General features: G+C 44.6%; 1 protein-coding gene across 1 annotated transcript in view; it reads left to right on the forward strand.

Moving 5' to 3' along the window:
• Positions 1-271: 271 nt before the first annotated feature.
• The window catches only part of ddx10 (DEAD (Asp-Glu-Ala-Asp) box polypeptide 10), a 291,208-nt gene continuing 275,228 nt past the window's right edge, over positions 272-16,251 (forward strand). Inside the window, exon 1 of the mRNA XM_063054140.1 lies at positions 272-481. Within this exon, the coding sequence (XP_062910210.1) occupies positions 299-481 (183 nt within the window). The 5' untranslated portion in view covers positions 272-298. The remainder of the gene's footprint in view (positions 482-16,251) is intronic.

Below are 16,251 nucleotides of genomic sequence, written 5' to 3' on the forward strand. Positions count from 1 at the left end.
GGAACTTGATCCTGTTCACCCCTTCCACTCGATCAAGACTGATGTGTGTTCCCTTTCCCGAAGTCCACAATTAATCCCTTAGTAGGAGTCAAGATAAAAGAGTGGAGTATGAAAAGGTCCGTCGAGTTTACTGTTTGCTGCGTTGCTCGGGCCGTCTCCATGATACAGAAACTTTTCCCGGGTTGACCGCCCGCGACCTGCCGTCGGGTACCCTGACATCATTAATACGCGACAAGCTTGACCGCTGGCGTAATTACTGTGCGACGGAAAGTTGATCATTTCCACGTTCTTTTCAGGCATGGGCTTCGTTGGGGACTCGGCTGCTAGTGCTAGTCGCAGCGATATTATCAACAACTACGAAAAATGGAAACAGAAATACCAAAAGAGAAAGGCCAAGAAGAAGTTGTGGAGGAAGAAACGAAAACCCGAGTGGCTGTTGGAGAGGGAGCAGATCGCCAGGCTGGTTCGTCGCTATTCGCAGGTAGGAACGGTGACGGTGGAGTGAATGTCTCCGCTCGGCACGGGACCCGAGCAGGCCCGAATCTGTCCCCCCAGTTCGGCTGCTTGGTAGTGAAGGATGCTGGCGGACTCATATCCCTGCATCGTGTGGAGCGCAGTTCAGTCCCGGTATCCATGGAACTAGATCAGGCCGTAGCATTTTGCGAAGCACCAGTGATTGGTATGAATGACCCAATTATTATTGGCTGTAATAGTCCCAGGAAGATACAATATGTTGTCATACGGCTAAAATGTGTAAAAAGTATAGTTAAAAAACCACTGATACCTTGCAGAACCTTGGTTTAGACGTGTTGTTTTCCACAGCAACACACAAGGTGCTGCAGGAACTCAGTGTGATTGTTGTGATTGAGGAACTCTGCGGGTCAGGCAGCATCTGTGGAGGGAAATGGGCAATCGACGTTTCGGGTCGAGACCCTGCACCTGAACTGAAAGATAGAGGGGAGATAGAATTAAAAAAAAGTGGGGAGAAGGGATAAAGCAAGATCTAGCAAGCGGTTTATTGATAGCAATGGATAATTATTTGCCGATATCTGTGTATGAGTTTATAGATGCTAGGTTATGTGTTTAACAAGGTATTTGTGAAATATGACAACTTAATATAGTTTGCTTATCTTGAACCTGGTGGTTTTATTTGAAAGCAGCGCTGTAAACTCTAAATTATATAGTTTTATTTGAAAGCTAACAGGTAAATTATTTTGAACTCTTTTAAACTGCTTCATGAAGAATATACAGTGGATTCTGGTTAATCAGGACAGCAACTTATTTGGGACAACTCTTAAAGAGCAAAAACCAATTGAGAAAATAGCTGGGATTCCTTTTGATTATTTAGAATTTATTTAAATCTTGCATCCATTCCACGACGTGAGGGAGTTAAAATCTTTGTGTTATGACTCTGCCATGTACAGACATGTGAATTTAAAAATCTAATGGCTTGTAGAAAGAAGCTGTCCTGCAGTCTGTGGTCCTGGCTTTAATGTTGTGGTACCGTTTACCAGACAGAAGCAGCTGAAACAGTCTAAGGTTGGGATAATCTTCCAGGCCTTCTTTCCAGACCTGTTCCTGTAAATGTCCTCAATGGAGGGAAGTCCACAGATGCGCTGGGCTGTCCGTACCACTCTGCAGTGTCCAGTGATTAAGGTTGGTGCAGTTCCCATACCAGGCAGTGATACAGCCAGTAAGTATGCTCTCAGAGGTACCCCTGTAGAAGATCTTGAGGATTTGGGAGCCTATACTGAACTTATTTAGCTGCCTGAGGTGGAAAAGATGCAGTTGTGCTTTTTTTGCCACAAAGCTGGTATGTACAGTCCAAGTGTGTTCATTGGTGATGTGTATACCGAGGAACTTGAATTTACTCGCCCTCTCAACTGCAGAGCCACTGATGTTGATTGGGCTGAGCCTGTCTCCGTTCCTCCTGTAATCCACAATCAGCTCTTTTGTGTTGTGGACATTGAGGGAGAGATTGTCAACCTGGCATCACTGTGTTTGGGTGTCAACCTCTCCTCTGTAGGCTGTCTCATCACTGCTAGAAATAAGGCTGATCAAAATCATGTCATTTGATCAGTAGATTGGAGTTGTATGTGTGGCAGTACAGTCGTGGGTATAAAAGGAGTAGAGAAAAGGACTTAGAACACATCCCGGGGGCATCTGTGTTGAGGGGCAGAGGTGAGGGAGCTCATTCTTCCCAGCTGTCGGTGATCGGATAGGAAGCCTAGGATTCAGCTGCACAAGGTGGGGTGCAGGCTGAGGTCTCTGAGCTTCCTGTCAAGTCTGGAGGGAATTATGGTGTTAAATGCTGAATTGTAGTCTGGGAACAGCATTCTAATCTTCTCCAAGTGATTGAGTGCAGTGGCTCTGGCATCATCGGTAGACTGATTCTGTTGATAGGTGAAATGTAGGGACACTGTTCAGCTGAATTGGATCAGGAGAGTGTTCGTGAAGAGCTTCTGACTAGAATCAGATGTATACACTTGAGTGGTTACGCTTAGTGTGAACGGTTTTTAAATAGCATCAGTAGTGTGCGCTTGTGTTCAAAGTGCAGTGACTTTTGTTACTGGTAGTTGGAGAGGACTAAGCAGTAAGACCGTTCAGAACCGTTTTGCTCACTGTGATTTCAAGCATTTAGGCTTGGAGATGCTGCAAACGGCTGGGAGTGAAAATGAAAGGATTTTGCTACTTCCACAAGTTCAGAACTACAAAGAATTTGAAGGTATCGACAATCATCATGAATGTTATAATGAAAATGAAGATTAGGAGGATGCCATCGATGATAGCATTGAATGAAGGCAGTCCATTATCTACACTAGGTATCTGCTGATTTTGTTAATTTACAGTGAATCAAACAAATATGTACACTAGATGGATTTCTCTGTCGATAACTAATTCAGTTTTATGGTACCTGGTGGTATTGATTGTGTTCAGGACAGCATCCCTGAAGTGGCCTTCTAGCTGGACGGTTTCATCTCTTTTGGGCTGACAAAATTCCCATGATCTCTGGCAAGACCCATGTTGGAGGTGTATGTATCTACGTTAATAAGAACTGGTGTGTGAATGCTTTGGCTTTGGTAGTGATGGCACTGTTCATCTGTGGTAGAGTTCTTAAAGGTGAAGAGCAGGCCTTTCATCTGCAGGTTTCTCCCGCCATCCGAAGATAGAGCATTCCTGTGAAACGGTTCGTAAACTGGAATGTCGTAAAGCAAAGAAGCAATTACCAGTTATTTATATGGGAAAAATTTCTGAGAGTTCGCAGACCCAAAAATAACCTACCAAATCATGCCAAGTAACACATAAAACCCAAAATAACGGTAACATATAGTAAAAGCAGGAATGATATGATAAATACACAGCCTATATAAAGTAGAAATACTTCTCTACAATCGTTGCCGCACTGTTCTCCGTAGCGAAAACCTTATGCAAGCGCTCTCGGCAGAAAATCTCACGCAAGCGCTCTCGGCAAAAACACTCTCCAGTAACCTTTAAGCTATAAAGCTGCCAAATCATGCCAAATCATACCAAATAACGCATAAAAATACACAGCCTATATAAAGTAGAAATAATGTATGTACAGTGTAGTATCACTTACGGGAATCAGGAAGACAGCGCAGTGCACATGGCAGTTGCCTCTGATCTGGGCCGTCATTCATGTGCTGGGGGGGCACCTAATTAATTAGCTTGTTTATTTCAGCTTTTTTCTTAAAGATGTGCTGGGTGCGTCCCGGCTACTGCTGCATTCTTCGCGACCCGACTACCGCTGCATTTTCCGCGGCAATGTACCGGTCCGCGGCCCGGGGGTTGGGGTGGTGGGACACTGGGGTGTAATCTCATCGTTGATCAGGGCAGGCAGGTCATCTTCTATGTCTGCCTGCCTCGATGTTGAAGGTCGAGGTTCGTCGTCTGCTGTGGCTGATGTGGAAGGCTTGCTTGATTGCTTAGCCTCGCGCATTTTTAGATCATACAGTTCTTTGTAAGGACTCAAACTATCCTGCAAATATGCCCTAAACCGACGTACCCTTTCAAAATTAAGGTCGTACTTTATCATTGCAGCAAAAATCTCACGCAGTTGCTTCACGTTCAGTTCCTGGACGACTTCACTTTTGCTACTGCATTCAGTTTCGATTGTTAGCCTTTCCTCTTCCAATTGCATCAGCTCTTCATCTAGCAGATCTTGGTCATGGGATGCCAAAACATCTTCAACCTCATCTTCGTCAACTTCCACAAGCCAAACTCACTTTGTCCTTACTTCGTTCACCACGATCGAAACACTTAATTATGTATAGTTTTACGCTAAGTGTAACACCCTTATGAGCTCTTTTAGGCTTTTCCGATACCTTAGAACTCATCTTGCTAATGGTTGCTTACAGGCACGTGTTAAAGCAACGCCGGCGAGAATGCAGTTCCGAATCCGGGGAGAGCGGCTGCTCGGGGCGCATGCTGCCTTTTATCGTGTGCTGCTTTTTTTTTGCGCGCTGCCTTTTTTCATAACAGTGAAAACACCTGTTAGCGAAAACAGGTCACTAATGTAGGTTTTTCGTAACAGTGAGGTTTCGTAAAGCGAATGTTCGAAAAGCAAGGGACACCTGTACTGAGGGAGTTCACTGCTATTGTGATTTTGGCTGCAAACATCACCCTCCCCCCCCCCACCCCTGTGCTAATGTCACCCTCAGTGACCTGCAAACCACACACTCTGATGGTTTCTTTATTGTTGTTGGTGACATCAACCATGCTAACTTTAAAACAATTCTGCCTAAATTCTATCAGCAGGTTGACTTTGCTACCAGAGGGAAGAACAAATTTGACCTTGTTTATACTGACATCCCTGGTGCATATAAAACTGCTCCTGTCCTTACCTTGGATTCTCTGGCCACTTATCTGTTGTGCTAATTCCTGTATGCTGACTACTGAGTCAGGTGTCAAACCAGTTGAAAGGGAGATGAAAAGCAACACACACACACAATGCTTGAAGAATTCAGCAGGTCAGGTAGCATCTTGGACATGAGTACAGTCAACGTTTTGGACTGAGACCCTTCTTCAGGACTGCGAAGGAAGGGGGAAGATTCCAGAGTAAAAAGGTGAAGGGAGGGGAAGAAAGCTAACTGGAAGGTGATGGGTGATACCAGGTGGATGGGAAAGGCCAAGGACTGGAGAAGAAGACGAGGAGAGTAGACCACAGGAGAAAGGAGGAGGAGGGGATAGGCAGTTGAGAAGAGGTAAAAGGTCAGAATGGGGAATAGATGAAGAGGGGGCAGGAAGTTTGTTCAATGAAAGGAGAAATCAATTTGCCTGCCATCAGGTTGGATGCTACCCAGACGGAATGTAAGGTGTTGCTCCTCCACCTTGAGGATAATTTGATGGATGCGGACGCTGTTCGGGTGGTAGGTAAGGACAAGCGGGACTGTATCATTACGGTGGCCGTATGATGGGTGAGCGTGAGTGTACGGGAAATGGAGGAGATGCGGGAGAGAGCAGCGTCAGTGGTAGAGGGAGGGTATCCCCATCCTTTAAAGGAGGAGGACTGCAGTGGAATGGAATGCTATGCATACTCTAGCCACTAGGAATCACGGTAAGCAGTTACTTGTAAGTAGTTTTACAAAATACAAACGTAATTGTTGAACGGCAATGAAAGTGACAATTGAAGAGTTGGATTCAACAGTCTATACACTGGGGCTAGAAGTACAGCCAGGTAATTGGACTTTCCAAAGTGTGGGTATGCGGATGGCACAGTAAGTGTTCTTCATGGTGGTATAACTGTGGCCAGGTCTGTTGGTTCTTCTGGCTTCACAGGTGATATATTGGTGATAGTTGTTCAGAGACTTCTTCAAGCTGGCGTGTTTGAAATCTCCCGCAATGACAGGAAATGAGTTGGTGCACGGTTCCGTGCCTGCTGACTATGGAGCTTAGCTCCTCCACTGCCTGTCTGACGTTGGCCTGAGGTGGAATGTTTATCACTACTCAGATGATGATGGAACCTCCCTTTGTAGATAAAATATGAATTGAGTTGACTTTATTTCTTACATTCTTCACATACATGAGGAGTAAAAATCTTTACATTGTGTCTCGGTCTGAATGTGCATTGTGCAAATTATAGTAATTTGCAATAAGTAGTATGCGCAGTAAGATATAAAATAGAACAGTCAGTATAACATAGAAATACAGTAGCGTCAGTATGAGATAAGCAGTCTGATGGCCTGGTGGAAGAAGCTGTCCTGGAGCCTGTTGGTCCTGGCTTTAATGCTGCGGTACCGTTTCCTGGATGGTAGCAGCTGGGACAGTTTGTGGTTGGAGTGACTTGGGTCCCCAATGATCCTTCGGGCCCTTTTTACACACCTGTCTTTGTAAATGTCCTGAATAGTGGGAAGTTCACATCTACAGATGTGCTGGGCTGTCCACACCACTGTCTGCAGAGTCCTGCGATTGAGAGAAGTACAGTTCCCATACATGTTCTCAGTTGTGCCCCCATAGAAAGTTCTTCGAATTTGGGGACTCGTGCCAAACATCTTCAACCATCTGAAGTGAAAAAGGCACTGCTGTGCTTTCTTCACCACACAGCTGGTATGTACAGTCCATGTGAGATTCTTGGTGATGTGTATGCTGAGGAACTTAAAGCTGTTCACCCTCTCAACCCCAGATCCATTGATGTCAATAGGGGTTAGCCTGTCTCCATTCCTCCAGTAGTCCACAACCAGCTCATTTGTTTTTGCGACATTGAGGGAGAGGTTGTTTTCTTGACAGCACTGTGTCAGAGTGATGACCTCTTCTTTGTAGGCTGCCTTGTTATTTGAGTTCAGGCCAATCAGTGTACGACACAGTCATGGGTACACAGAGAGTAAAGGAGGGGGCTTAGGACACAGCCCTGGGGGGCACCTGTGTTGAGAGACAGAGGGGCAGAGGTGAGGGAGCCCACTCTTACCACCTGTCGGCGGTGTGACGGGAAGTCCAGGATCCTGCTGCACAAGGCAGGGTGAAGACCGAGGTCTCTGAGCTTCCTGTCAAGCCTGGAGGGAATTATGGTGTTGAATGCTGAACTGTAGTCCAGGCACAGCATTCTCACATCCTTCCTCTCCAGGTAAGTAAAGACGAGGCTATTGCGTCATCTGTTGATCGGTTGGGTTGGTAGGTGAAGTTAGGGAGTCCATTGTGGATGTTAGCATGCTGCAGATGTAGTCCTTGACCAGCCTGTCAAAGCATTTGCGTATTATTGAGATGAATGCGACGGGACGCCATGTTACCTTTGTCTTTTTAGGTAAAGAGACAGTGGTGGGTGTTTTGAAGCAGGAGGGCACTCTATATTGGGAGAGGGAGGGATTAAAAATGTCTGTAAACACACCAACTAGTTGTGCCGCTCACATCCTGAGCACTGGCCCTGTGATGCCGTCCGGTCCCACAGCCTTGTGGCTCTCCACTCATTGGAAACGCCTGCGTACTCCAACCTCAGAGATGACCACGGTGCAGGCTGCTTCAGCAGCTCTCCTCGGGGGCTCAGTGTTGGCGACATTGAACCGAGTGTAACAAAAAGATTGAGCTCATCTGGGAGAGAGGCAGCGATGTTGAAAACTCCACAGCCTGCAGAGGAATATACACAGACAACACTTGACTACTCATGTTCTAGGTTGGGTGAGCTGGACTGAGACAGGGCTACCACGTTTGTGCACCACAATAAGTTCATCATAAACATATTCTATCTCCTCGGTGTTTAAAACACTGAGCTGTCCTATCTTTGCGAAGAATGGTGAAGTCATCTTGCTTCAGTGCTGCATCTGAAATAGCAGGTGTTAGCCATGTTTCTGTGAAGCAAAGTACACAACAGTCCCATGCACAGAAGCCACGGCCAACAGTACAGATGTCTGGACATTCCTGAGAAATCATCATGCTGCCTTCAGATTGGAGGACAAGACAGTTCCCAGGTCAGCAAGAGCTGTGTTCTCTTGTGTCATTGGGAAGCAAAACGGGATTATTCATGGAGAGTGTACAGCCATTTCTGGGACATCAGAGATGTGAGGTGCATGTGGCAGGGCATTCAGACCATAACACCACAAATCCACCTTGCAAGTCAACGACAGAGATGCCTCTCTTCCTGATAGGTTGAACATCTTTTACGCTTTGTTTGATGTGAGAAGTGATGTACTGACAAGGAAGGCCACCCTTCTCTCTCCCATCGATGAGCAGGCAATCTGTCTGGATGTGAGGAAGACCCCATCTAGGGTCAACCCATGTAAAACTGCAGGGCCTGGTAACATACCTGGTCGGCTGCTGAAGGACTGTGCAGCCCACCTAACGGAGGTTCAAACAGACATCCTCAGTATCTCTCTGGAACAGTCCACTATCTCCTCAGGCTTCAAGGCAGCTGCCAACATCCTAGTGTCTAAGAGAGCAATAGTAACCTGTCTCAATGATTACCATCTAGTGGGCCTGACATCAACAATAATGAGGTGCTTTGAGTAGTTGCTTATGGATCATATTAAATTCCATCTTCCTGCTACAATGGACCCTTTCCAATTTGCTTATTGCTCAAATTGGTCCACTGATGATGCTATAGCCTTTGCATTCCTCTATCTTGTCCCACCTGGAAAATGGTGCCTCATGTGCCAGAATGCTGTTTGTTGAGTTTAGCTCGGCGTTTAATATGATCATCTCTCAGAAGCCAGTGTGTAAACTGTCCTCATTGAGTCTCAACACCTCCCTCTTTATCTGGGTCATGGACTTTTTGACAGAAAGGCTACAGTCATCTGTGTTGGCAGCAACATCTCCAGCTCCATCATGCTGAGCACCAGTGCTCTCCAGAGCTGCTTGCTCTGCCCGCTGCTGTTCACACTGCTGACGTATGACTGTACTACCAGATCTAATTCAAACCGAGTCATCAAGTTCATTGATAACATAAGTGGTTGTCCTCATGAATGACGACGAGCCAGCGTACAGAGAGGAGGTGGAGTGGCTGGTAGAATGGTGCGAGCACAACAACTTGAGTCTGAACGTAGACGAGACCTAAGAGATGATTGTGGACTTTAGAAAGGTGCAGGCTGTCCACTCCTCACTGCATGTACATGGCTCCTCTGTGGAGAAAGTTAGTAGAACTCAGTTTCTGGGAGTGCACATAACAGATGATCTCACAACCTCTTTGGTCAGGAAAACACAGCAGAGTCTCCACTTCCTGAGGAGATTGAGGTGAGTGAGGCTCCCCTCGCCCTCCACCACTTTAACCAATTTTTTGCAAGAGCACCTGACCAGCTGGACCAAAGTTCAAAGTACCTTTATTATTAAAATATATATGTTATGTACAACCTTAAAATTTGTCGTCTTACAGGCTGCCACAAAAACAAAGAAACCAGTAGAATGCATTAAAAAAGACTCAAATATCCAGTGTGCGGAAAAAAAATTGTACAAAAAATAAAAAGTAAATCAATAACATACAGAGAGTGAGACCACAGCTACGAAGCCAGTTTGTCGCTGTAGCCCGTCAAGGAGCCCATCGGTTGCAGGCCACACCTCAGTTCAGCGCAGAGACAAGTAAACCTCGAGGAGCGGTGGGCTGAACATCAGCCCACCGCTCGCCTCTGGCCCTGACACCCTGACCTTTTCAATTTGGCCATGCTCTTAAATCGGCCAAACCTTGGCCTGTTCCTCGCTCTCAGGTCCGAGCCCCGCTACCTCAATTTGGCCCAAACCCAATCTTTTCATTTTGGCCCTCAGACTGTTCTAGCAATGGCCAAACATCGGCTCTTTCTTCTCTTGTGGGCCTGAGCCCCTCCACCTCAATTCAGCTCAAACCACACTGCACCTTCGAAACTCCAGTTCAAAGTCCCCCAGAACACTGCCAGGTCATGCCACTCCAAAAGGGAAGTTGTAGGCTATTGATTACAGTTCCAACAGACTGCTCCGGCAATTTACGCCCGTCAGTTTGGAATAGTACTCCGGACATACTGGGCAAACTGAGCTGGTTTTTCCTTTCAGTCTGGGGCTCGATTCATTATCATGATCATTTCTGAGGGTTTCCAAGGGACATAAACCCCAACAGTCCATTCCACATTACCGTCTGTTGCTTGTGGTTTGGGCAGTTGTCTAGTCGGATATTGCCCTGGGGTGCTAATTTGGACCTCTTCCAATTGCTGGGTAAGTTCTGCCACTTCTTCCCCTGATCTCTATTCTGAGTTTCTTCACGCCTCTTATTTCTTGGATTTAGTTTTACTCGCTCCCCTATACCTGATCCCTCAGGGTCTCAATAAGGATGTGCGGAATTATAAAGTGGAGGGGGTGCTGAGGCATGCTGGTTTGGGCCAGGGGGTATCAGGACTCTGGGAAATAATCCCCATTCCTCATCCCTATCAGTGTCTTCTGAATCATCAAGCAGGGTCGGTATGCCAGATGTAGGATCGGGATCCCGGGACCCTTTTTGCTCTTGTTCACCGCGCTTTGCCTTAAACCCTCCTTTCTATCTTTTTCGGCCTTTTGCTGTTTTTGCTGTTGTTCTTTTTCCCTCTACTGTCTGCCCATTCACATTCGCTTCAAGGGTTTCCCAACTCTTAGGAGTTCCGTCAACAGCACATACCTCTATTCCTCTATCGCATGCGTTATTCCTCCAGCTGGCCAGTAAAGTATTATTCCATTTTACATCTGCTTTATCTTTCCATTCCTTAATCAGGAATTTCCATTTCTTTCCACAGTTCTTTTTCCAGATTAAATTAACTGCTTGTTCACATGACTCTATATCCCAAGTTCCCCAAGGGGACCAAATATCAGATCCCTAACATTTAGTAAGTGCAAAACTTAATCTTCGTAAATCGTCCTCTGATTTGGGTAATTTTTCACACATACTTTGAAGGGGAGTTCCTTTTCCAGCTGTATCAAGGGCCTGTCCCATTATTGCCCTTATTATATTATCAGTTATTCTTATTTGTCAAGTCAAGTCAAGTTTATTTGTATAGCACATTTAAAAACAACCCACATTGACCAAAGTGCTGTACAAAGCCAAGCAAGTAGCTAAAATCACAAGTACATGAAACACAGACAAACCAACGAGGCAAACAGCTTATAGGCACAAAATACACAACACAAAGGCCTAGGCACAAGCCAAAAAAACAGTCACTGTTTATGCCACTGGGTGAGAAATTTAGCCAACCTGCCTCCCCCTTAATCAATTTCAACAGGCCATATTATCAGGAGGCAGCTGATATGGTCAAATCCATCAGGTAGCGGTGGCCGCCTCTTGGGATCGGGATCCCCAGTCCTGACTCTTTCCTTAGGAACAATACAGAATACCCAATGTCATCTGCAGCCTTTAATTCTCACAAAAACCGCTAGCCTATTTTCCATTAATATTCGCAAAAAAAAACTCTCACATACTCCGGAGGCCTTTCCTCCTTTATCCTGAACTTGTCTCATTAAATTTCAACCGGCCATATTTCTGCTGCCAAGGTGAGAATTTTACCGGGCTGCCAGTCTCATATCATTTTCAAATTTCAACCGCCATATCTTGAGACATGTGCAACCCCTTTTCCGAATCATCAAATTTCAACCAGCTATATCCTGTCACCCATAGCAACGTAAGAGAGACAACTGCTTACCTTAAATCCTGTATCCAAACGGGTTGTCCGATCCCTTCAAGGTACCAATGGGCGAGGGGCAAAAATGCTCGGTTGGACACAAGGAGTAGCCAGAGATAAACTACCTCAGGGTGCCTGCCACTCAATTGTGTTCGTTTCAAGCCCCCTGTCACTTACTCAGCCCAGAGAGACTTCCCTTGTGTTGGGATCTGAGTCACGGCACCAAATGTGGAATTAAGTAAAATCGGACACCGTATAATTTCAACCAACCGTTTCTTCTTTATTACAACTTCAGCCGGTGAGAGATCCGAGATCTACAGTTGGCAAGACTCAAGTCTTCTTACCGACCAGGCCTTCCCAGGATCTCTGATTATACTATAGATGTAGCTTATTTTATAGTCATTGAGTATGTGACTTGGATAAGGTTCACTCATTGTGATTATAACATTGTTAACCGTCATGCTGAATCAGTTCCCCGTTATCAGTTCCCCTCAAGGGGGCTAATAAGACAATAGTTCATTGTACTAGACAGCGATTCTACCCATAAGTTAATCACACATCAGAAACAAGTTTAGGTAGTTCAGACAGTTTCAACTACAAGTTAATTATAAAACAGGAACAAGCTTAAACTGCTAGGACAAGCTATTTCATTGCGGTTACAAGTACTTGACAAGACGTGTTATTTTGCTAATATTTAAAAAGAATCGGCAAAACATATATTCACTCTTTAACTTCATTAATGCACTTCTTTATCATCATGTATGAAGCACCAGTAATATTATACTGTTTACTTTTTAACTTGTGTTGTATATGTACCTTATTGTTTGTTAATTTATTTCTGTTAATATTACTTTGTGTTATGTGTGTGAGTTATTTGCACTGTGTTGATGCACCTTGGTCAGGTTTATACATGCTGAATGACAAACTGAATTAATAATAAGTTTTATTATTTGCACCATTTTCTTTTGAACATTGTCAGTCTTCCTGTATAGGTTTTTACAATTTTATTCTATTTTATTTTCCTGTAAATCCTTGCACAAAAATGAATCTTAAAGTAATATATAGTGACATATACATATTTTGATAATATACACTTTGAGTTCAACTCTGAAGAAAAGAGAGTACCAGTCCAAAACTCAGTCTCAGCTCAGCCTTCTGTTGTGGCAGGACTTGCACATGAAAATGGACTACAAAATGCAGTTGGTTAGCATCGCCGACAACACAACACATCCCATCCCAGTGCACGGTTGAACAGAAGGGAGCTGGCATGTTACCTCCCAACCCGATGGCCTTCTGTGCAGCTGAACTGTTATGGATGTAAGATGAATCTTCCAGGGAGTGAATCCCTGGAAAGTGTGTGCCTAGATGGTGTCCAAGGCCATAGGTATTTACAGACACTTCTCTCCTCTCTTTGCTTCAATCTGTGGTTCTCTTCTGGTTTAAGAACATGACTATCATCCCAGTATGTAAGAAAAACAAGATAATATGCCTTTATGACAACCACCCATTGGCTTTGACATCTGCCATCATGAAGTGCTTTGAGAGGCTGTTATGTCCAGCTTTCTAGACAGTCTTGACCCACTGCAATTTGCCCACCGCTGAAACAGGTTGATGGTGGACAACATCTCCTTAGCCCTGCATTCATCTCCAGAGTATCTGGACGGTAACGATACCTATGTTAGACTACTGTTTATTTACTACAGCCCTGTCTTCAACACCGTCATTTCAAGCAAGCTCTGGACTCTGGGAGTCAACACATCCCTCTCCATCTGCTGTCTCGTTTTCCTGACCAAAAGATCACATTCAGTAAGGGTAAGCAGCAACGACTCCACCATGATTACTGGTGCTCCACGAGGATGCACTCTCAGCCCCTTACTCTGCTCCCTGTACACTCATGACTGCATGGCCAAATTCTGCTCTACCTCCATTTATAACTTTGATGGTGATACTACCATAGTTGCCCATACTTGAAATAATGCTAAGCTGGAGTACAGGAAGGACAAGAAGTTTAGTTACAGGGTGTTGTAGCAACAACCTTAATGTCAGCAAAACAAAACAGCTGGTCATTGACTTCAGGATGGAGTGCAGTGTCTATGTCAGAGGTGTAAAGGTCGAGAGCTTTAAGTTCCTTGGAGTGAACCTCGTTAATGGCCCGTCCTGGTCCAACCATGTATATGCCATGATCAAGCAAGCTGACTAATGCCCCTACGATGGCATTTGGCTTGTCACCATTGAACCTTAAAAATTTCTAGAAAGCATCCTGGCTGGATTCATAACAGCTGGTATAGCCGCTGCTTCGCCCGTGATTGCAAGAAACTGCAGAGTTGTGGACGCAGTCCAGCACCTTACAGAAACCAGCTTCCTGTCCACAGACTCTGATTATGCTGGCTGTCCTTAACAATGGGCGCTGCCTTTCTGAGACACCGCTCCCAAAAGCTGTCCTGGGTACTAAATGCTCAGGATTTAATACCATTATTCCCACAATCCTGATAGAGAAGTTGCAGAACCTGGGCCTCTGTACCTCCCTCTGCAATTGGATCCTTGACTTCCAAACCGGAAAACCACAATCTGTGCGGATTGATGATAACATATCCTCCTCGCTGACAATCAACACTGGCGCTCCTCAGGGGTGTGTGCTTAGCCCACTGCTCTACTGTCTGTATACACATGACTGTGTGGCTAGGCATAGCTCAAATACCATCTATAAATTTGGTGGTGATATAACCATTGTTGGTAGAATCTCAGGTGGTGACGAGAGGGTGTACAGGAGTGAGATATGGCAACTAGTGGAGTGGTGCTGCAGCAACAACCTGGCACTCAACGTCAGTAAGATGAAAGAGCTGATTGTGGACTTTTTTTATATAGAAACATAGAAAACCTACAGCACAATACAGGACCTTCGGCCCACAAAGTTGTGTGGAACATGTCCCTACCTTAGAAATTACTAGACTTACCCACAGCCCTCTATTTTTCTAAGCTCCATGCATCTATCCAAAAGTCTCTTAAAAGTATCTGCCTCCACCATCGTTGCTGGCAGCCCATTCCACGCACTCACCACTCTCTGTGTAAAAAAACAAACAAACAAACTTACCCCTGACATCTCCTCTGTACCTACTTCCAGGCACCTTAAACCTGTATCCTCTTGTGGCAACCAATTCAGCCCTGGGAAAAAGCCTCTGACTATCCACAGGATCAATGCCTCTCATCATCTTATACACCTCTATCAGGTCACCTCTCATCCTCCATCGCTCCAAGGAGAAAAGGCTGAGTTCATTTAACCCGTTTTCATAAGGCATGCTCCCCAATCCAGGCAACATCCTTGTAAATTTCCTCTGCACCCTTTCTATGGCTTCCACATCCTTCCTGTAGTGAGGCGACCAGAACTGAAGGGTAAGGTGACTTCAGGAAGGGTACGACGAAGGAATACGTACTGATCCTCATAGAGGGCTCAGAAGTAGAGAGAGTGAGCAGCTTCAAGTTCCTGGGTGTCAGGATCTTGACGATCTAACCTGGTCCCAACATATCGATATAGTTGTAAAGAAGGCAAGACAGTGGCTATACTTTATTAGGAGTTTGAAGAGATTTGGCATGTCAACAAATACACTCAAAAACTTCTATAGTTGTACCGTGGAGAGCATTCTGACAGGCTGCATCACTGTCTGGTATAGAGGGGCTACTGCACAGGACCGAGAGAAGCTGCAGAAGGTTGTAAGTCTAGTCAGCTTCACCTTGGGCACTAGCCTACAAAGTACCCAGGATATCTTTAGGGAGCAGTGACTCAGAAAGGCAGCGTCCATTATTAAAGACCTTCAGCACCCCGGGCATTCCCTTTTCTCACTGTTACCATCAGGTGGGAGGTACAGAAGCCTGAAGGCACACACTCAGCGATTCAGAAACAGCTTCTTCCCCTCTGCCATCCGATTCCTAAATGGACATTGAATCTTTGGACACTACCTCAATTTTTAAAAATATATAGTATTTCTGTTTTTGCACATTTTTAAAAAATCTATTCAATATATGTAATTAATTTACTTGTTTGTTTATTATTATTATTTTTTTTTCCTGATAGGTTATGTATTGCATTGAACTGCTGCTGCTAAGTTAACAAACTTCACGTCACATGCTGGTGGTGATAAACCTGATTCTGATTTACTGATGCAGCCAGAATATAGACAAAGACTCTAGTTATCCAGGACATTTTCTCTCATCTCCACTTCCATCGGGCAGAAGAAACAAAAACCTGAAAGCATGTGCTACCAGGCTCAAGGCAGCTTGTACCCCGCTGTAATAGACTACTAAATGGTTCCCTAATACTATAAGATGGACTCTTCTTACGGTCTACCTCATTACCTGCACTGTAGTTTCTCTGACACTGCTACATTTTATTCTATGTTGTTATTGTTTTATGTTGTTCAACTTCAAAAGTATTGATCTGTATGAACAGTGTACAAGACAAACTTGCCACTGTATCTCAGTGCGTGTGACAAAAATAACAAAAAATCTTATATGTTGCTCGTTCAATTGAATCATATTCCACAGAAAGGAGGATGATAAATTTGCCAATTTTACTCCTGAATGATCTTGCTTTAATTTTATGATTATACTTGGAGGAAACGATCTCATTATTTATGATATTTAATAATCTTTGAATTAATCCATTCATCTATTTAAACAAATAAGGTTAAATAGTTTTTATCCATTT

This window comes from Mobula hypostoma, chromosome 7 (assembly GCF_963921235.1).
Source record: "Mobula hypostoma chromosome 7, sMobHyp1.1, whole genome shotgun sequence".
Classification (NCBI taxonomy): domain Eukaryota; kingdom Metazoa; phylum Chordata; class Chondrichthyes; order Myliobatiformes; family Myliobatidae; genus Mobula; species Mobula hypostoma.